The sequence below is a fragment of the Phyllopteryx taeniolatus genome, chromosome 11, assembly GCF_024500385.1.
Source record: "Phyllopteryx taeniolatus isolate TA_2022b chromosome 11, UOR_Ptae_1.2, whole genome shotgun sequence".
Taxonomy (NCBI): domain Eukaryota; kingdom Metazoa; phylum Chordata; class Actinopteri; order Syngnathiformes; family Syngnathidae; genus Phyllopteryx; species Phyllopteryx taeniolatus.
This window is the reverse complement of record NC_084512.1, coordinates 1,566,619-1,588,940: the sequence shown is the minus strand read 5'-3', so window position 1 is coordinate 1,588,940 and position 22,322 is coordinate 1,566,619. Positions and strand designations below refer to the sequence as shown.

The 22,322-nt window shown below is 45.3% G+C and overlaps 1 protein-coding gene across 12 annotated transcripts in view; it reads left to right on the top strand.

The window, feature by feature from the left end:
• Window positions 1–427: 427 nt before the first annotated feature.
• Window positions 428–22,322, top strand: part of LOC133485896 (cGMP-dependent protein kinase 2) — a 79,445-nt gene continuing 57,550 nt past the window's right edge. For 4 of the 12 annotated variants that reach the window (XR_009790849.1, XR_009790847.1, XR_009790848.1 and 1 more), the window contains exons 1-5: window positions 428–771; window positions 1,269–1,486; window positions 2,939–3,295; window positions 13,234–13,400; window positions 18,152–18,265. Coding sequence is in view for 3 of the 12 variants with exons in the window: in XM_061790280.1 (XP_061646264.1) it covers window positions 1,365–1,486; window positions 2,939–3,295; window positions 13,234–13,400; window positions 18,152–18,265 (760 nt within the window). In the remaining 9 variants the exon portion in view is untranslated. Of the gene's footprint in view, window positions 772–1,268; window positions 1,487–2,938; window positions 3,296–13,233; window positions 13,401–18,148; window positions 18,266–22,322 lie in introns of those variants that run through there. The other 8 variants (XR_009790852.1, XR_009790851.1, XR_009790854.1 and 5 more) reach the window with 5 other exon arrangements.

Below are 22,322 nucleotides of genomic sequence, written 5' to 3'. Positions count from 1 at the left end.
CCAGTCATCTGCTGTGCCACCTTAATTAAATATAAATATATTCAAATCTATTTTTATTTTGCTGGTAAAACGACTCAAAGTGTAGGACTTGCGACTCGACTCAGGACTTGCCTGTCTCGACTTGGGACTCGGCTCGGGACTGGAGGTGCAAAGACTAAATGACTTGGTCCCGCCTCTGCAAGTCACCCTCTGATTCGCTGTTTGAACAACGTGTTACCACTGCTGAACCTGTCACCAGGTTGATGGATTCCCACTAAATTTTGGCATCTGAAGACTATTTATTCAACTGTCCCTTTCAGACAGAACTCACTGAAGCAGGACAGTATCGTATTTTTTCACAACAGGCTTCTGGAGTGGAAACAGTGTAGAGTGAAATTATTGGTTGTGAAAACAGATGACCCCGTTTACTCTCCTGGGAAAACACGGAAAAGAGTGAGTACTTGTGCAGTCAGTCAGCGAGTCATGTTTGTCTTGTGAGGGTTTGCCGTGCCATTTCACTACCTTGGAAAATCACAGTCCTCCCAATGGCGCGCACACACACACACACACACACACACACACACACACAAAACAGGCATGTCCACTTGTCAAACATTTTAAGACCACCAGGGGCTGCCAGATACTTCAATTTGATCAGAGGCACCCGTGATATCGCATGTAAAAAGGTTCCTCCCAGCAAACAGTGGCATTGTGCTCATGGGCGACAGAAAGAGAAGATGCAGTTGTATGGAGATGTCTTGAGGGAACACGGATTATGGATTATGGATTCAGGTAAATGCTAAAATAATTTGTCTATTTCTTAAATATGTCGACGCAATCACTCTACGAGACAAATGTATTAATTCCTTTTCAGAAAATAAACAAACTTATGATGCTATTTTGGATAAGAGTAGAGCATTTGTATCATTTGCATGTATTCATTTTGTATATACAGAATAGTTTAGTCTTTTTTAGTGACACACTACCGAAACTTCCTATGTCCAAATTCGATCAATTTCATATTTATTCTCACAAATCTGTGCTACTGGTCAGTCCCCGTGTGGTCTGTTATTTTCACAAATTAATGACCAATTATAAAATGTTGAAAAGCAACGTTAATGGCTCAACAAATATGCCTTTTATTTTTTTTATTTTTTTGAAAGGTGATGGTTTTGGCGATAAGAGGTTTCCACCTGACACCAGCGTCGTAGTATTACATCATTATGTATGTGTAATATAATTGAAAACACTATTCTAGGGTGCTTTTCTGTCTGCTTTTTTTATTATAGTACATTTTTAGCATTAAAAACAGACACATCGGGCGCATCCTGTCGCAGAGCATCTCAAACATACTTCACTTTCAAAATGCTCTGAGAGCAATTCCTATGGTAGCAGGCCAATGTCTGGACATGGGCAACGGTTCAATAAAGCCCCCACGGGCTGAGAAGAAAACCTGCCTGGCCTCCAACCACACAGACCCCCCAGGTCTGGAATTGGACATCTTGAGGTAAGTCAAGCCAATTGTTATCCGTTTTGCCAGATATTGTAATTGTGTAAAATGTGTAACATAACAGTCGAAAAGTCATTACAATGAAAAGAGTCGAACTTTGCGTACACAGCCTTGTAAAGGATGGTTCAATCTTTTCTTCGTGATTTTTTCCTCATTTCTTGAATGGGTGAACTCAGCACTAATTCAAAAGAAATCTCCAAATAACCATTGCTATTGTGGAGCATTACATGTCGGCCTTTGTGAATGCAAATTTAAAAAAGTCAACTCGGAATCAACAATAAACTCACAAATCCTCTTTAAGGTTATTGAAAAATTGTTTTCCTCCAATTCAACTCAGCCAAACTCCTTTGTTTCCTGTGTGAGGCATTTTTGCAAACTCTGAGTACTATTATATAAGAGTACTATTTTCAAATAAGGCGGCACGGTGGACGACTGGTTAGCACATCTGCCTCACAGTTTTGAGGACCAGGATTCAAATTCGGCCTCGCCTGTGTGGACTTTGCATGTTGTCCCTGTGCTTGTGTGAGTTTTCTCCGGGCACTCCGCTTTCCTCCCACATCCCAAAAACATGCATGTTAGGTTGATTGAAGACTTTAAATTGTCCCGTAGGTGTGAATGGTTGTTTGTTTGTATGTGCCCCGCGATTGGCTGGCGACCAGTTCAGGCTGTAGCCCGCCTCTCGCCCGAAGATGTGCTGGGATAGGCTCCGGCACGCCCGCGACCCTAGTGAGGAGAAGCGGCTCAGAAAATGGATGGGATGGATATTACAAATAATTAAAACAACATTAAAATAATAATATTAAAAACTAGAAATGAAAAAAAACAATATATATTTTGCAAATAGAAATAATTTTGGTAATCCTAATTTACCTAATTCAGTCCGTCCTGCTGCTCTTGTTGTGTGTGCCTTGGCCTCTTTGGGGCAGTGTGTTGCAATGCTTTGTTGCTTTGACTTGCGAGTACACACTTGAGATAAGAGTTGAAGTTTACTGTCAAACTAAAAATCTAACAAAATAGAATGACACCTTATTTAAAACAACCACATATCTTAACTTTTCAGGCCACTAGCTTAATGCTAACGCATCTATGTTGCAGTACTTTGACCCTTTATAAGCAAAGGGTTGAGCACAAATGGTGCAGTAACACATGTAGACAGACAAGAGCAGAACTCAGTCCTATAGTCATTTTCTTCTGTGTGGAATGACGAGTATTAATGCCCTACTGATGAGCTGTGAGGATTTACATTACAACAATTTGTGTTGTTTTTTTGGGGGGGGCGGGGGGGTGGGCTGGAAATGGCTTTTGCAGTGGGAAAAGATAATGAGTGTTTTGATTTGCAAGCATGACCACGGAACCAATTCGACTCGTATCTCAAGTGTTGCAGTACCTTCTTGCAGTAAAGCGAAACTATGTGCATTGCACCCAGTAATCCAAATTTCTCAATCTCAGGATGCGTATAGACTATTTGGAACTGGAGCTGGCACAGAGGGACGAAGTGTTAGAAGCTCAAGAACTTCAGTTGCAGCATCTGCGGAGGGAGCTCGATGCAAAGGTCTCGCAGATTGACAAACTGCAGGATGCTATAGGGTACAACAACAGCTTGGGATGTGCACCAAAAGGACTGTGCCACCGGCGCTTCAGTGTCATCAATCAAGGTCCCAGTCGTTTCCACAAGGTCGCCGTGGAGGTCCACCAAAGGCTTAAAGCGAAGGAAGGTGTCTCTGCTGAACCTACTTCAGAAAACTTCTGTGGGGGGCTTAGACCTACTCACATTTCCATGGTGAAGCCCATACACAAAGATTCAGAGTAAGTTGAAAGATACAGCATGCACTGTTCAGTAGAAAACAAATCACCGTTACTTGGAGGGAAAAGATTTAGATGGACATGTAAAGCTGGGGAACTTCTGCTGCTTTTCAATATACATTTTAGAAGCTGGTAAAAATACCACAATATAAACACAACTCTAATGGCACTTCTTAACCCAGCATACAGCATTAGTGATTTGAAAGTGTGAGTATTTAATGCACAGTTCTCTTCCAATCAGGACTCAACTTTTTCATTAACTGATTCCCTGAGCTTTTAAGAACGAAGTTATTTGTCTCTGTCCTCCGCAGTTGATCATCAATGGGCAATCATTGTCATAAATACATACATTTTATACTTGCGCTTCAATAACCCAAACAGAATATCTTTGCCAGTCTGATGAAAAGATCCAAGCACCCTCACCTACTCTGCTTATCAAGATCTGAAAGGCAGCATTATCATGGCTATATAATAGGGAGACACAGAGAGGAACAAAAGGCTACAGGATTTTAAATGCAGAGGCCGAGTCATTTGTTATTTTGCTTGCCCACAACATCGTGATCCATTCAACAGCTTCTTTTTCATCTGAACGCACTCGCGCATCATCTGTCTGATGTGGTAATGAACAAGTGCACACACACACACATACGCACACACACACACACACACAAAAACTCACATGATCACCTGAATAACAAGAATATTTGGAAAATGAATAAAAAATATGGGCAATATAGTGTTTGTAAAAACAACAAAATTACCTGGAAAACAATGTGTTGCCCTTCCTGTGAAGGGGTTTACATGGTCTCCCTGTTTTTGCATGGATTTTCAATGCGTGCACTCAATTTTACAAATGTCTGAATGTGATAGGCTGGCAATCAATCTGGTGTGTACCCCTTCTCTCACCCACAGTCAGCCTGCATAGGCTCCAGCTCACACGCTATGTTTCCCAAAACTCCTAGTTCCAGTCTTTTTCGCCAATATTGGTGCACCCCCACCTATGGGTACCTCTGAGATAACATAACCTACTCAGCTCCCAACTCCACTTACGGTAATTCCTAGAGCACTTTAACAACAACCACAGCTGTAGATAAATATAAAACATATGATAAAACATAAAAGATAATAATTAAAATGATGTATAACTAAATAAAATATTCTGTTTTTAATTAAAATACACAAGAGCTCCTTTTACATTTGCATTTGTGTGAAGCTGTTAAGGGATGAGAGCGAGGAGCAAGATTGAAGTCTCCAACGACCAGTATGAGGTGCCAGGATCATAGATGTCTATGGCCGATATACTAATTTTGTAATTTTGCAGTCACAGCGTGCATGACGTCATTCACGTTTGCTACACGCTGATTTTAAATGTAAACAACAACAAGTTTTCTAACAACTGATGAGTACCACACATACTGTACAGAATTCAATTCTCCTGTCCCATTTAGTCTTCTTTCTCACTGCACTTAACTAGATTTTAGCGCAGGCTCTTGTCCCTCTCCATATATCCTGCGGGATGCATTGTTTGCGAATGGACATATAAAAATACAATTAAAACAGCGTACGGTTCAAGAAATATTATTTAAAAGTGGAAATGCTCTAAAATGCATGGGAAAAAAGAAGAGTTTTTAACCTGGACCTAAAAACATGCACACTTGGGGTTGACGTCACTTCTGTTGACAACTTATTCCATTTGTGTGCAGCATAATAGCTAAATGCTGCTTCGCCATGTTTGCTGTGGACTCTGTGCTCCACTATTTGACCTGAGTCTGTCGATCTCAGAGCCCTACTGGGTTTATATTCCATAAGCATTTCTTTCATGTATTCAGGACCTAAACCGTTTAGTGATTTATAGACCAGTAGCAGAACTTTAAAATCTATTCTAAAGCTGACTGGATGCCAGTGTAAAGACTTTAGAATTGGAGTAATATGCTCTGACCTCTTTGTTCTGGTCAGAACCCGAGTTGCAGCATTCTGAATGAGCTGCAGCTGCTTAATGCTCTTTTTGGGGAGTCCAGTCAGAAGACCATAACAATAGGCAAGTCTACTTGAGATAAAAGCATGGATGAGCTTCTCCTGGTCTGCTTGACACATGCAAGCCTTCACTCTGGATATGTTCTTCAGATGGTAGAAGGCAGTTTTACTAATTGATTTGATATGACTGGTGAAAGTCAGGTCGGAATCTATCAGAACACCAAGGTTTCGGACTTGGTCTTTAAAGAGAGTGTCTATTTACTATACAGCTATCCTCTTTTCTTTATTGCCAAAAACAATTATCTCAGTTTTGTTGTGGTTTATTCATTCATCTTCCATTCCGCTTATCCACACTAGGGTCGCACATGCTGCAGCCCATCCCAGCTATCTTCGGGCAAGAGGCGGGGTACACCCTGAACTGGTCACCAGCCAATCGCAGGGCACATACAAACAAACGACCATTGGCACTCACATTCACACCTACGGGCAATTTAGAGTCTTCAATTAACCTACCATGCATGTGTTGGGGATGTGGGAGGAAACCGGAGTGCCCGGAGAAAACCCACGCAGGCACGGGAAGAACATGCAAACTCCACACAGGCGGGGCCAGAATTTGAACCCTTGTCCTCAGAACTTTGAGGCGGATGTGCTAACCAGTCGGTCTCCGTGTCGGCTGTTGTGGTTTAATTGAAGAAAGATTTTGGCTCATCCAGTTATTTATCTGTTTTAGACAGTGACACAACATCTCAATTGAACTGTAGTCATCAGGAGACACTGCTAGCTATAACTGTGTGTCATCTGCATAGCTATGATAGTCAAAATTAATTTGACCCGAGGGTAGAATATACAGGCTAAACAGGAGGGGTCCAAGAACTGACCCTTGATGGACCCCCTAGGTCATTGCCATTCGATGAGATTGAACACTTCCAATGGTTACAAAATAACTCCTTTCCTCCAGGTAGGACCTGAACCATTTAAGGACTGTTCCACTTAATCCTACCCACGTTCCCAACCTCTTCAACTGTATATTATGATCTACCGTATAAAAAGCCACACTGAGGTCCAACAAGACCAGAACTGACACCTTTCCTGAGTCAGTATTCAACCTTATATCATTTAGCACTTTGATAAGAGCTGATTCTGTACTGTGATGAGTACGGAAACCTGATTGAAATTTGTCAAAAAGTCCATTTAAGTTCAATAAGTTGCTAAATTGATTAAAAATAACTGTCAACAATCTTGGCAATGAAAGGGCGATTTGAGATGGGTCTATAGCTTGCTAACATGGAAGCATCCAGCGTTCTATTTATTAGCAGAGGCTTAATGGCAGCTACTTTAAGAGCTTTAGGAAACTCGCCTGACTGAAGTGAGCAATTGATTATTTGCTGCAAATCAGCAAGCACAGACTTCACAATAGCTTTGAAAAAGTCAGATGGTATTGAGTCAAGACAGCTCATTGATGGTTTCAGCTGCTCAACCGTTTTCTCTACAGTTTTTTGGTCAACTGTATCAAATTCTGACATGATAATAGAGTTTTTCCTGGGTGGCTTCAGATGTAGTATCATTTTATCATTTTGCTAATTTGTGCTAATATTTAACCTGATGGATTGTATTTTTTCACTAAAATAACAAGCAAATTCATTGCATTTATCTGCTGTTAGGAGTTCTGGTGCTATCTGATTCGGGGAGGGGGGTTGTGAGCTTGTCAACCACAGCAAACAGAGTGCGAGTATTGTTGAAGTTCTTACTGATGATTTCAATAAAGTGTTGCTGTCTATCCCTGACTAACTCGTGGTTAAAATTACAAAGACTTTGTCTGTTGAAGTCATAGTCAATTTGGTGTTTAGTTTTTCTCCACTTACGTTCTGCTTTCCTACACTTTGATGTAGAGGTCTTTATCGTGCTCCTCCTAGGTGTTCAAGGTCGCCTCAAGATTGTCTTTGTTTGAATAGGAGCGACAGCATTCATGACATTTGAGATTTTACAGGTAGAATTATCCAAAAGTTCATTACCTGTCAGAGCATTCACACTTTGTGGCACAGCAATGGTCTCCATAAACTTAGTGGTGGTACTCTTATTTATGTACCTTTTCTTAATAGACATAGAGGTTGTCTGAACTTTTGGAAGCATCTGTAATTCAAAGAATACAAAAAAATGGTCGGAAATAGCCATATCCTTAATGTCTCTAATCCTTAGAGATGACCAGGTCTAAGATGTGACCTTGAGTGTGGGTTGGACTCTTAATATGTTGAGAGAGGTCAAATGTGTCTAGTATAGCAGAGAGTTCTATATTTTTTTTCTCATGTTATTGTCAACATGAATGTTAAAGTTTCACGTTATGACAAAATAGTTGTAGTCAGTACAAATAACTGACAGCTGTTAATCAACATTGATTTATTACCCAGTGACCTGATATTGAAAAGAGCTAGTCTCGCAGAGATAACTGGAGACAATGATTAGATTCCCATTTTATCCTCACTAAGTTTGTAGTTCTACTTTTTTTGTGCCATATTTCTTTGACAGACTTTCTGTCCCTTGTAATTACAGGGATCGAAAATGCCTGATCTCAGTAGGGGTCTGACTTATTCTGGAAAAGACCCCGCAGATATCAGTCAGATTCGCAGATAAGGTTCTTCATGGGTGGAGGAGGGGCCCTTCGCATCTTAGTGAACAGTGGCCAGGGGGGATGGGAGGAAGATCTTGGCGTGGTGTGCGTTGGATTCCAATATTGACAATAGTCTTCATCCTGTCTGTCACACCTAGCAGAGAATTTCGGCTAGTAGAGAGTGAGTTTTGCATTGGGCTTTGCTCTAATGGGGCAGGGAGGGGTGTGGGAGATTCAACGTGCTGGCTCATCTAATTTCTCATTCGTTCCTCCGATTTTTTGGATGACGCTGATGTCGCCTTATCTCCTGTTCCTCCGATTGTTTGAGGAAAACTGCATCTTTTTGTCCTTCAGCCGTGTCAACAAGGCCAGTGTTTCATTTTCGGGCCGCTGAATGACATACACAGTAAAAAATGTTGACAGCCAATAACTTAACCCCTTTGTCTATTTAGACAGAAACCGTCTGCCATGTAAAGATGTCTGCACTCCCAAAAAATGCAGAAATTGTGAATGAAACTCACGGATAGTGCAGTACACACTTCTTTGAGCCACTAATTTAATTGACTGAGCCTAGAGAAATGTTCATCTCCAAATCGGACAAGTGGGAGAGGTCCATTTATAAAAACCTCGGCATCCAAGTATTGCACTTTTGTTAGGAGATCAATGAAATCTTGCTTCAGTACCTCTGATTGCTGCTTGACAAAATCCAGGGCCCCTGTGTGTATAATGACACATTTCACACTTGGGTGGTCATTAGTGATCACCAGGATTTTTTAAGAGCTATCAGACACCATGTCATTGGTAAAACACAGTACTTTGGTGTTCTTCTCACTGCAAAAACATTTCACATCCTTGACACCTCCATCACTTCAATCACACGCCATCACTCATAATAACTCTAACCCTTAACGTTTGCGGTGACATTTTGTTCTTGTATGATTTAGTTTCATACCTTTCAGTGGTGGTAGGGGATAAGCATTCTTGGCCAGGGTGTTGTAAACAGAATTGAAGCAAGCAGAGCGAGCAAAAAAGCATCTGCACTGCACAAGAGTGAGAGAGAGAGAGCGTGAGAGAGAGAGAGCTATTTTCTGTTGAACAAGCCAGTCCCATTTCGGGGTAATCGTTTTTTCTTTCAAAAAACTCCAAAGGCCTGCATAATCTTTGAAGCAGAGTCGCTACTCGCAGCTCTAGGTGAGCATTGTACACAAACGGTAAAAAAGTCTGCGAATGCCAATATTTTCCGCCAATAAGTATCGCAGCTAAAATGTTGCAATAGCCGATTCACAGAGCCTCTTTGATTAACTCAAAAAAAATTTTTTTTTGTTCAGTCTCTCTGCCATTTTGGTTGGGCATCCTTGCTCTAGATTATTGAAATCAATTAGCTTGTTACTTTAATTACCACCGGTCACGAATCCGGGTGATTGGTTTGGCTGGAGACCTGAGCATTCAAGTCAATGTTTAGTCAATGTCAAGAATCTATGCAGCCAGAAAAGTACACAACTGCGCACCTTTTCCCTCTTAAAGACATGGGAAAATGTGGCTCATGGTACACAGTGTGTGCCAAATGGGACCCACGGTTTGATTTATGACTTGACTTTTTTTATGAATACTAGGTTTTACACGATCAAGATTTTTAAAAAAATATATCGATAACTATCACAAGATGGAGAAATGTGTCTATTTAAATGACTTGTTCATTTACTGTATATATACTCATGTACTGTATACTGAGTGTCTTCAAAAGTATTTTCTAGTCAGGTCATGTATTCTAATCAGTCAGCTCAAACCAACATTACAACATGACAGAAATAATGGGTGCTAACTTACTGTAACTAAATTAATTTATTGTAATTAAATGACACACTGAAACTTATTTTCTAGTCAGGTCATGTATTCTAATCAGTCAGCTCAAACCAACATTACAACATGACAGAAATAATGGGTGCTAACTTACTGTAACTAAATTAATTTATTGTAATTAAATGACACACTGAAACTTTAGAGAATGATTCGACAGAACGCCGCCGTGTTTACATACAACCGTTAGTGTTAGGACTAGCTTGTTGCCTGCTTGCGAGCCGTATCGTATTACAAGTACTTGTACATGAATATACCTCAAGCAATCCTTGAATCAAATCAATGACGTCATTGATCGGATCGGCGAATTATGACATTAAAGCCGATCAGCCGATCAGCATAAAATGCTAATTGTCAGCCGATACCGATCAAGCCGATCAGAAAAGTCTAATAAATACATTTATATAATAAATATAATATTGTTATAAAATACAGTATATTATGAGAAATATAATTTACATATATGTATTACAGAGTGCATGCGTCCCACGAGCACACTTGGACTGGCCCTACAATTCCAACAACCTGTGGCCAGCGCCCAACACTTGGAGTGGTCCCCATATATAAAAATATATATATAAATAAGTTCCCTCTACTGTAACAGAGCAGTTTTAACTTATAATGATACCATTCACCACTAGATAGCAAACATCACTTACTATAGCGCCAGATCTTCTCCATCAGAGAAGAAGATTGGTGATACCTTGATAAAAATCAGGAGGGAGAGGGAGTAATGACACAATGGGGAAAAGCTGCGGTAAGAGAAAACATTGCGGTCCCATGTGGCCCCAAGGTAGCGCTGACAAAAAAATTGTGGCCCCAGCCATCATTTAAGTTGCCCATCGCTGATGTATTATATTAATTTATTCAGAAATGATTTTGATACATTAAATATTATTACAAATATACATTATTAGTAATATTTATATGAATACTTTAGTTATAATATATACAATTTATTCCATCCATCCATCCATTTTCTACCGCTTATCTGAGGTGGGGTCGCGGGGGCAGTAGCTTTAGCAGGGACGCCCAGACTTTCCTTCTCCCCACCCACTTCATCCAGCTCTTCCGGGGGGGATACCGAGGCATTCACAGGCCAGCCAAGAGACATAGTCTCTCCAGCGTGTCCTGGGTCGTCCCCGGGGTCTCCTCCTGGTGGGACGTGCCCGTAACACCTCACCAGGCATCCGAATCAGATGCCCTAGCCACCTCATTTGGCTCTTCTCAATGTGGAGTAGAAGCGGCTCTACTCTGAGATCCTCCTGGATGAACGACCCACAGCTCGTGACCATAGGTGTTTGTAGGAACGTAGATCGACCGGTAAATTTAGAGCTTTACCACAAGGGACCGATACAAAATCCACATCACTGCAGACGCTGCACCGACCCGACTGTCGATCTCCCGTTCCATTCTTCCCTCACTCGTGAACAAGACCCCAAGATACTTGAACTCCTCCACTTGGGGCAGGAGCTCATCCCCGACCTGGAGAGGGCACGCCACCCTTTTCCGACTGAGGACCATGGTCTCCGATTTGGAGGTGCTGATTCTCATCCCAGCCGCTTCACACTCGGCTTCGAACCGCTCCAATAAGAGTTGGAGATCACGGCTTGATGAAGCCAACGGAACCACATCATCTGCAAAAAGTAGAGATGCAATACTGAGGTAACTAAACCGGACCCCTTGTACGCCTCGGTTGCGCCTCGAAATTCTGTCCATAAAAGTTATGAACAGAATTGGTGACAAAGGGCAGCCTTGGCGGAGTCCAACCCTCACCGGAAACGAGTCCGACTTACTGCCAGCAATGCGGACCAAACTCTGACTCCGGTCGTACAGGAACCGAGCAGCCCATATCAGGGGGTTCGGTACCCCATACTCCCGAAGCTCCCCCCACAGGACTCCCCGAGGAACATGGTCGAACGCCTTCTCCAAGTCCGCAAAACACATGTAGACTGGTTGGGCGAACTCCCATGCACCCTCGAGGACCCTGCCGCGGGTGTAGAGCTGGTCCACTGTTCCACGGCCAGGACGTGCTGCTCCTCCTGAATCTGAGATTCGACTTCCCGACGGACCCTCTTCTCCACCACCCCTGAATAGACCTTACCAGGGAGGCTGAGGCGTGTGATCCCCCTGTCGTTGGAACACACCCTCCGGTCCCCTTTCTTAAAAAGGGAGACCACCACCCCAGACTGCCAATCCAGAGGCACTGTCCCCGATGTCCACGCAATGTTGCAGAGGCGTGTCAACCAGGACAGCCCCACAACATCCAGAGCCTTTTTATGTACTCTGGGCGAATCTCCTCCACCCCCGGGGCCTTGCCACCGAGGAGCTTTTTCACCACCTCGGTGACCTCAACCCCAGAGATAGGAGAGCCCGCCTCAGAGACCCCAGACTCTGCTTCCTCATGGGAAGGCATTGAGGAGGTCTTCGAAGTATTCTCCCCACCGACTCACAACGTCCCGAGTCGAGGTCAACAGCGCCCCATCCTCACTGTTACACAGTATTGATGGTGCACTGCTTCCACCTCCTGAGAAGCCGGATGGTGGACCAGAATTTCCTTGAAGCCAAAAATCTCTATGAAGATGAAAAATTCAGGAAGACGTTTTCCCTTGCCCAGATGCTGGTGACCAGGGCCCCCCTCTGGACCCAGGCGGTGGGGCTCAAAGGCGAGCGCCTGGTGGCCGGGCCTGCACCCATGGAGCCCCGCCGGGTACAGCCTGAAAGGGTAACGTGGGTCCCGCTTCCCATGGGCCACCACCTGTGGGAGGGGCCATAGGGGTCGGGTGCAGTGTGAGCTGGGCGGTGGCCGAAGGCAGGGACCTTGGCGATCCGATCCCCGGCTAAAGAAGCTGGCTCTATATAATTTATTAATAAATAAAATAGATTTGTCACAGTAAACTGTGCCTGTGTTTTCTTTCATGTCCCACTTAAATTTGTTTTGGGATGGTGTCTTAACATGTTCAACACCTTCGCTATGAATTAGGGAAGTTTCTTTCAAGCCCTTATATTCGTCAAGTAGTCTATCTTGTCAACTGTGTGATACCCAGGTAGCCTCAATGCCAACATACTGCTAAACCGCGTAGCCGAAATGCCAACCTACTGCTGACCCAAATGAGCTCTCCTCACTTTGTTGAACAAAACTAGCAATAGCGGTAGCCACAGTTTTGCTCACTCTGGTCAAATGAAAAACCAGAGAGTCACCAGAAAAGGTAGTTGAGTAAAACGCGGTTGGAGTAGGCTTGCTGACGAAATTGACCTTCAATCTTGGCTTAGGCTTTTTAAAATGAACTTTATATTACTATTATTATTATTATAATGTTGGTCATACTCTGAGCTCTTATGGCTCCTCCTATCTGGAACAGAGGCACAAATTCTGTGATGGGTTCGATGGGGCGTGTCGTGGTTCAGCCATTTCGAACGTGACACAGGCTCATGTCTTCGTGTCGTGTTTTCGGCTTACTGCCAAAGTGTCCTTTCCAACCTAAATATCTTCTTTCCATTTCAGAATTAAAAAGCTAATGAATGACGCCATCACAAACAATGACTTCCTTAAGAGATTGGAGCCACAGCACATGAGGGAGATGGTTGACTGTATGTATGAGAAAGTGTACAGTAAAGGACAGCTCGTCATCCAGGAGGGGGAATCTGGAAACTATCTCTATGTTTTAGCAGGTCAGTTGACATTATATAAAGGTTCACCAAAAAGGTATCCACGGGACCAGGTCGCTCCCAAGGACCACGTGAATACTGTAGCTCACAGGCCTAGTTGTTCTAAAAACAGCTCACCAGTGATGAGACATTATAGAATATTGTAGAAGTGATCATTTGAAAGTAGAAACACTTTACAGATATTGATATTTATGTTTCCTACCTTGTTAAATCATTGTAGATCATTATTGTCAGAAATCATTAACATGATCAGTATTTTCACATTGATGAATATCATTTATTATTAATAATAACGTAATTAAAGGTAAACTCGTAGCCCTTCGCATTAATCAGCGCCCAAGAAGTAGCTCTCAATTTCAAAAAGCCCATGCTGTCAACTTTATATACTGTATGTTTTTGGCCAGTCTTTTACCTGTATAAAGAACAAAGAGATACTTGGGCAAAAGTACCTAGTAAGTATCCGAACAGAATACTTTGGTGAAATTAAATCACTTTGCAGAATATTACTAAGTATAGTCAAAGTATCTGATATTTGCTTTCATTAAGTCATAAAACAAATTTTCTGATATTGAATGTGTGTGCACATATTTAAGAAAATAAAGCAGTGTTTAAAAAAAAAAAAAAAAAAGGACCAATATGAATACCTGTAAAGTATCGGACCGATAAACAGTATAGTTATGAGTAGTAGTATTGGTAAAGGCTTAACGATATCCATCCCTAATGAGGGTTCACCAGGAAAACCCTGAATCTCAGGACCTTTATCAAAAAGTTGCGTCAAAAATGGTGATGTGGTCCTTGATTCACACACGAAATAGAATCTCCTTTTCCGCCTTGTCACTCTCTTAGAAAACCGTCGACCAACACAACATAACTACCGGCATATTTCCACCAAGATCTCATCTCTAGACATCTTGCCAGGCTGAAAACATACATAAGACTACATCTTGTCTACTGCCCAAAACTAAGTTGGGAGGTTCAAAAACACATAAAAAAAACTGTCAAACCTGCCAACTTTCCAAACCCGAAACCCAGAAACTGGCTGCAAAGCTGCAGCACACCAAAACACACCATCCCTGGGAAACATTAAGAGTAGATTTGATGGGCTTAACTCCCAAGAGCGCCAAACACAATGTCTACTTCTGTTTTTGTAAACTACTCTCAGTGGGTGGAACTCAATTTATTTATTTCAAGCAGTGTGCAGAATCGGGAATGTAGGACACAAATTAACATTGGTCTGTGACCTACAAACTAATCTGACGAAGCGACTACACTGCACCTTAAAAACCATAATTGCACCTGATGTCGGAAACCAACACAAACATTGGGAGAAACACCAGAGTTCAGGTTTGCCATCAACTTTGCAGGCCAGGATTCCACAGGTGTTTCCCCAGCAGAATGTAACCTTGGTCCCTGCCTGAGGGGACCTTTTGATGTGGCATTATGGCACCTGACAATCCTGTCTACTCAAAGATCACCCAAATAAAAAATCTGTTTTCTATAGTATCAAAGAATCTCTTCCCATGGGCTCACCACCTGTGGGAGGGGCCATAGGGGTCGGGTGCAGTGCGAGCTGGGCGGTAGCCGGAGGCGGGGACCTTGGCAATCCGATCCCCAGCTACAGAAGCTGGCTCTTGGGACATGGAATGTCACCTCTCTGGCAGGGAAGGAGCCCGAGCTGGTGTGTGAGGTCGAGAAGTTCCAAATAGATACAGTCGGACTCGCCTCCACACACAGCTTGGGCTCTGGTACCAGTCCTCTCGAGAGGGGTTGGATTCTCTTCCACTCTGGAGTTGCCCACGGTGAGAAGCGCTGAGCAGGTGCGGGTATACTTATACGTTGTGAGCCGGTGGGGAGAATACTTCGAAGACCTCCTCAATGCCACCGACACACCTTCCCATGAGGGAGCAGAGTCTGGGTTCTCTGAGGCGGGCTCTCCTATCTCTGGGGTTGAGGTCTCCAAGGTGGTTAAAAGGCTCCTCGGTGGCAGGGCCCCGGTGGTGGATGAGATTCGCCCGGAGTTCCTCAAGGCTCTGGATGTTGTAGAGCTGTCCTGGTTAATACGCCTCTGCAACATCGCGTGGATATCAGGGACAGTGCCTCTGGATTGGCAGACTGGGGTGGTGGTCCCCCTTTTTGCTTTTTATTACAGGGGGATCACACTCCTCAGCCTCCCTGGTAAGGTCTATTCAGGGGTGCTGGAGAGGAGGGTCCGTCGGGAAGTTGAATCTCAGATTCAGGAGGAGCAGAGTGGTTTTCGTTCTGGCCGTGGAACAGTCGACCAGCTCTACACCCTTGGCAGGGTCCTCGTGGGTGCATGGGAGTTTGCCCAACCAGTCTACATATGTTTTGTGGACTTAGAGAAGGCGTTCGACTGTGTCCCTCAGGGGGGTCCTGTGGGGGGTGCTTCGGGAGTATGGGGTACCGATAAAGGCTGTTCGGTCCCTGTATGACAGGAGTCAGAGTTTGATCCGCATATCTGGCAGTAAGATGGACTCGTTTCCGGTGAGGGTTGGACTCCGCCAAGGCTGCCCTTTGTCACCGATTCTGCTCATAACTTTTATGGACAGAATTTCTAGGTGCAGCCGAGGCATAGAGGGGGTCATGTTTGGTGGCCTCAGTTTTGCATCTCTGCTTTTTGCAGATGATGTGGTTCTGTTGGCTTCATCAAGCCGTGACCTCCAACTCTCACTGGAGCAGTTCGCAGCTGAGTGTGAAGCGGCTGGGATGAGAATCAGCACCTTCAAATCTGAGACCATGGTCCTCAGTCGGAAAAGGGTGGCGTGCCCTCTCCGGGTTGGGGATGAGATCCTGCCCCAAGTTGAGGAGTTCAAGTATCTTGGGGTCTTGTTCACGAGTGAGGGAAGAATGGAACGAGAGATTGACAGGCGGATCGGTGCAGCGTCTGCAGTGATGCGGACTTTGTATCGATCTGTTGTGGTAAAGAAGGAGCTAAGCCGAAAGGCGAAGCTCTCGATTCACTGGTCGATCTACGTTCCTATCCTCACCTATGGTCACGATCTGTGGGTGCCAATACAAGCATCCGAAATGAGTTTCCTCCGCAGGGTGTCCGGGCTCTCCCTTAGAGATAGGGTGAGAAGCTCGGTCATCCAGAAGGATCTCAGAGTAGAGCCGCTGCTCCTCCACATAGAGAGGAGCCAGATGAGGTGGCTGGGGCATCTAATTCGGATGCCTCCTGGACGCCTCCCTGGTGAGGTGTTCCGGGCACGTCCCACCGGGAGGAGACCCCAGGGACGACCCAGGACACGCTGGAGAGACTACATCCTTTGGCTGGCCTGGGAAAGCCTCGGGATCCCTCCGGAAGAGATGGATGAAGTGGCTGGGTAGAGGGAAGTCTGGGTGTCTCTGCTAAAGCTACTGCCCCTGCTACCCGACCTTGGATAAGTGGTAGAATATGGATGGATGGATGGATGGATCAAATAATCTGTCCTCTGCCCACCAACGTCATAAGAGGAATTATGAAAGGGACTGAGGCAACCTTGAGTTTCAGGACTACGACTGAGTCTTGGTTGGATCTCATCCTCTTTCTAAGGCAGAAAAAAAAGCCAAAAATAAACAGATCCTTGAAATTTGAACGAGGAGATAAAGAGGAGGCGGCACGGTGGACGACTGGTTAGAGCGTCAGCCTCACAGTTCTGAGGACCCGGGTTCAATCCTCAGCCCCACCTGTGTGGAGTTTGCATGTTCTCCCCGTGCCTGCGTGGGTTTTTTCCGGGCACTCCGGTTTCCTCCCACATCCCAAAAACATGCATTAATTGGAGACTCTAAATTGCCCGTAGGCATGATTGTGAGTGCGAATGGTTGTTTGTTTCTATGTGCCCTGTGATTGGCTGGCAACCAGTTCAGAGTGTACCCCACCTCCTGCCCGATGACAGCTGGGATAGGCTCCAGCACGCCCGCGACCCTAGTGAGGAGAAGCGGCTCAGAAAATGGATGGATGGATAAAGAGGACTTCCTCAGATTTGTGGACACCTCATGTTCGGCTCCAAATGGAGGATTACATGAAGGAATTGCTAGAGACCCAAAAGGTTATATTTCTTACTGAAGAATTAATCCACATGAATTTCCAAAAGGGCGGCACGGTGACCGACCGGTTAGAGCGTCAGCCTCACAGTTCTGAGGACCGGGGTTCAATCCCCGTCCCCGCCTGTGTGGAGTTTGCATGTTCTCCCCGTGCCTGCGTGGGTTTTCTCCGGGCACTCTGGTTTCCTCCCACATCCCAAAAACATGCATTAATTGGAGACTCTAAATTGCCCGTAGGTGTGAATGTGAGTGCGAATGGTTGTTTGTTCGTATGTGCCCTGCGATTGGCTGGCAACCAGTTCAGGGTGTACCCCGTCTCCTGCCCGATGACAGCTGGGATAGGCTCCAGCACGGGCGACCCTAGTGAGGAGAAGCGGCTCAGAAAATGGATGGATGGAATTTGCAAAAGGTCACTATTTGAAAATGCTATATCAATTATATGACCTTTCTACAGTTTGGTCCAGAAGTTCTGTATTTGGACAATAACAGATTTATGATATTAGCTCGTTCTCACCATACTTGCATGGATTTATTCTAGGTACTCGACTTTCCTCCCAATTTAATAAATTAAATTAATGAATAAAAAATATCTAATAACTGGTTGAAACTTTTTAATAAACAATGCTCATAAAGACAAAAGAGAATTTAGCATATTATCGCAATCACCCAAAAGTACATGATAAAATATTGTAAATATATGTTCTGCATTTCAGCTGGCTTGCTGGAAGTCACCCAGAGTGGCAAGCTACTTAGTGAGATGCGTCCTGGAACAGCATTCGGAGAACTGGCAGTACTGTATAATTGCAAAAGAACAGCCACCGTAAAAGGTGAGTATCAATGATAATTTTGCCTACTTACTGGCTTTACTGGCTTATTGTGACTATATTTAGCAACTTTCCCGACCCCTCTAGATTTTCACAAAAGAAACTAGTGACAATGCTAAAAGTGGTAGTCAGGTTGGCAACATCTCTGCATGGTGGATGGAAGAAGGCCGGGAGATTTACACTGATAATCTTTGGAAGTCCCAACTGGGGAAGGCTAATATTATTTAGTGGTTGGTGCTCATACATCAGCACACTCTGAGAAGACAGAATTTTTATTTATTTTTTTTGTGAATGTTGGTCAATTAGTAGCATAATCTTAATGTCATTTTAGAGACTGTTTATAATTTTGTTAAATTTTTTTATTTCCAAATTATAACAACATGAGCTCCTTGAGCTGTCACCTTATCGTGGTGGAGGGGTTTGTGTGTCTCACTGATCCTAGGAGCTAAGTTGTCTGGGGCTTTATGCCCCTGGCACGGTCACCCATGGCAAACAGGTCCAAGGTGAGGGACCGGACAAAGCACAGCTCCAAAAACCCCTATGATGACAAACAATACAGGAAGACTTTTTCCCTTGCCCGGACGCGGGTCACCGGGGCCCCTCTCTGGAACCAGGCCTGGAGGTGGGGCTCGAAGTCGAGCGCCTGGTGGCAGGGCCTGCACTCATGGGGCCCGGCCGGGCACAGCCTGAAAGGGTAACCTGGGTCCCCCTTCCCATGGGCTCACCACCTGTGGGAGGGGCCATAGGGGTCGGATGAAGTGTGAGCTGGGCGGTGGCCCAAGGCAGGGGGGACCTTGACAATCCGATCCCCGGCTACAGAAGCTGGCTCTAGGTACGTGGAATGTCACCTCTGTGGCAGGGAAGGAGACCGAGCTGGTGTGCGAGGTCGAGAAGTTCCGACTAGATATAGTCGGGCTCGCCTCCACACACAGCTTGGGCTCTGGTACCAGTCCTCTCGAGAGGGGTTGGACTCTCTTCCACTCTGGAGTTGCCCACGGTGAGAGGCGCCTGTACGTTGGGTTTCACCCCGGTGGACGAGAGGGTAGCCTCCCTCCACCTTCGGGTGGGGGGACGGGTCCTGACTATTGTTTGTGCCTATGCACCAAACAGCAGTTAAGAGTACCCATTCTTTTTGGAGTCCTTGGAAGGGGTCCTGGAGATCGCTCCATCGTTCTGCTGGGGGACTTCAATGCTCAGTGGGCAATGACAGTGAGACCCCCCCCCCCCCCCCTTCCAGTCCCCCCCCCCCCCCCCCGATCAGAACCCGAGCAGTGTTCTGTTATTGGACTTCTGTGCTCATCACGGATTGTCCATAACGAACACCATGTTCAAGCATAAAGGTGACCGCATGTGCACTTGGCACCAGAACACCATAGGTCGCAGTTCGATGATCGACTTTGTGGTCGTGTCACCGGACTTGCAGCCGCATGTCTTGGACACTCGGGTGAAGAGATGGGCAGAGCTTTCAACTGATCACCATCCGGTGGTGAGTTGGCTCCGATGGTGGGGGAAGATGCTGGTCCGACCTGGCAGGCCCAAACGTATTGTGAGGGTCTGCTAGGAACGTCTGGCAGAATCCCCTGTAAGAAGGAGTTTCAGCTCCCACCTCCGCTAGAACTTCACCCACGTCTCAGGGGAGGCGGGGGACATTGAGCCAGAGTGGACCATGTACCGCGCCTCTATTGCCGAGGCGGCCAACCGGAGCTGTGGCCGTAAGGTAGTCGGTGCCTGTCGTGGCGGCAATCCCCGAACCCGTTGGTGGACACCAGCGGTGAGGGATGCCATCAAGCTGAAGAAGGAGTCCTATCTGTCATGAACGGAACAAAGGATAGAATCCAAAAATGCACGACACCAAAACAAATGGACAGTTTCAGAAAGAGAGGTTTAATATACGGGCAGAGGTCGGTACACAGGCAGGCAATTCAAAAAAAGCAACAGTATCCAAAAACGTGAGGCAAAAAGGCGCGGTCGATAATCGGAACAGGGTCTAGTCTTACTGTGAGTCTGTGACGTGGAAACAAGGAATGCTGGAATGTGACGACAAAGTACAACAAACTGGCGACTAGAAAGAATTAGACACGAGGTTAAATGCAAGGGGTAATTAGGGTGAACGAGGCACAGGTGGTGAAGATGCTCTCAGGAGCAGGAGTGTAGGAGACTGGGTGAAAACGACAACCGGAACACACACCCATGACAGTACCCCCCCTTTAACGGCCGGCCCCAGACGGCACCGGAGCCCCTGGATGCGCAACGTGGAAGCCCCAAATGAGCAAGTCATCCATGATAAACGCAGATGGCACCCATAAACGTTCCTCAGGCCTGTAGCCCTCCCAGTCCACCAGATATTGAAACCCCCTCCGACAAGACGACTGTCCCACTTTGTAGTTCTGGGCCTGTGTCCTCCGACGGTCAGCAGCGGCTTTGTAGGACCGTCCCTGGCGCAGCAACATCTGGCGGGCTCGCTCCCAGGTCCTCCTGCAGCGTCTCACCAAGGTTAATGTCGCTGGAACTGTGGATTCTGGGGCTATGGCAGGAAACAGAGATGGTTGGTAACCATGCACAAGGTGAAAAGGCGACAGACCAGTGGATGCAGAGGGGAGGGAATTGTGGGAGAATTTGACCCAAACCAGTTTCTGAGACCAGGATCGCGGCTCCTGTGAAGCGAGACATCGGAGCCCCGTCTCCAGGTCCGGTATGATAACGTAAAATTAAATCTAGAGAAGAACAGAGCCCATCTAGCCTGCCTCGCATTTAATCTTTTGGCAGTTTTAATATATTCAAGGTTCTTGTGATCTGTCCATACTAAAAACGGAGTCTGTGCCCCCTCTAGCCAGTGCCTCCACTCCATCAAAGCCACCTTGACTGCCAACAGTTCACGGTCGCCAATGTCATAATTTTTTTCAGCTGGGGTCAATTTTTTGGAGAGAAACGCACAAGGATGTAACTTCTCATCCTTGAGAGATTTCTGGGAGAGCACTGCTCCTATTCCGGCATCAGACGCATCGACTTCTACCACAAACTGCTGTTTGAGATCTGGCAAAGTAAGGATGGGAGCGGAGGTAAAGCTCGACTTAAGTTTTTGAAAAGCTGCATGACAAAGCGGGTTCCATACAAAAGGTTTGTGTGGCGAGGTAAGATCATGCAAAGGAGAGGCTATAGAACTGAAATTCCTGATGAATTTCCTGTAGAAGTTTGCGAACCCTAAGAACCTTTGTACATCTTTGCGTGACGTGGGAGTAGGCCAATTAATAACGGCATCGACTTTGCAAGGGTCCATCTTGACTTCACCTTGAGCCAGGACGAAACCCAGAAAAGAAACGGACGCCTGGTGGAACTCACATTTCTCAGCCTTGACATAGAGTTGATTCTGCAGTAACTGCTGCAAAACAGAGCGGACATGAATAATGTGAGTCTCCTCATCCGGGGAGAATATCAGAATGTCATCTAAATAAACAAAAACATAAACATTCAACATGTCGCGCAGGACATCGTTGACAAGGTTCTGGAAAACAGCGGGAACGTTAGTAAGCCCAAAAGGCATTACCAAATATTCATAATGTCCCGTTGGTGTGTTGAATGCTGTTTTCCATTCATCCCCCTCCCTTATCCTGACAAGATGATATGCATTTCTTAAGTCCAGTTTTGTGAAAATCTTGGCTCCCTCCAGGAACTCAAAGGCGGTGGAGATGAGAGGAAGAGGGTACCTGTTTTTTACCGTGATCTCATTGAGACCCCGGTAATCGTTACAGGGTCGCAGGGTCTTGTCTTTCTTGTCCACTAAGAAAAATCCTGCTCCCGCAGGGGATGAAGATGGGCGAATGATCCCGGCTGCCAGTGATTCTTCTACGTATTCCTTCATGGCCTTGTGTTCCGGCCCTGAAAGAGAGAACAACCTCCCTCGTGGGGGTGTGGTTCCAGGCAGCAAGTCAATAGCACAGTCATAAGGTCTGTGGGGTGGAAGGGATTTGGCCTTGGACTTGGAAAAAACATCTTTAATATCCTGATAACAGGTGGGCACTTGAGATAAATCAGGATCCCCAGATGGGGTCTGTGGATTGTC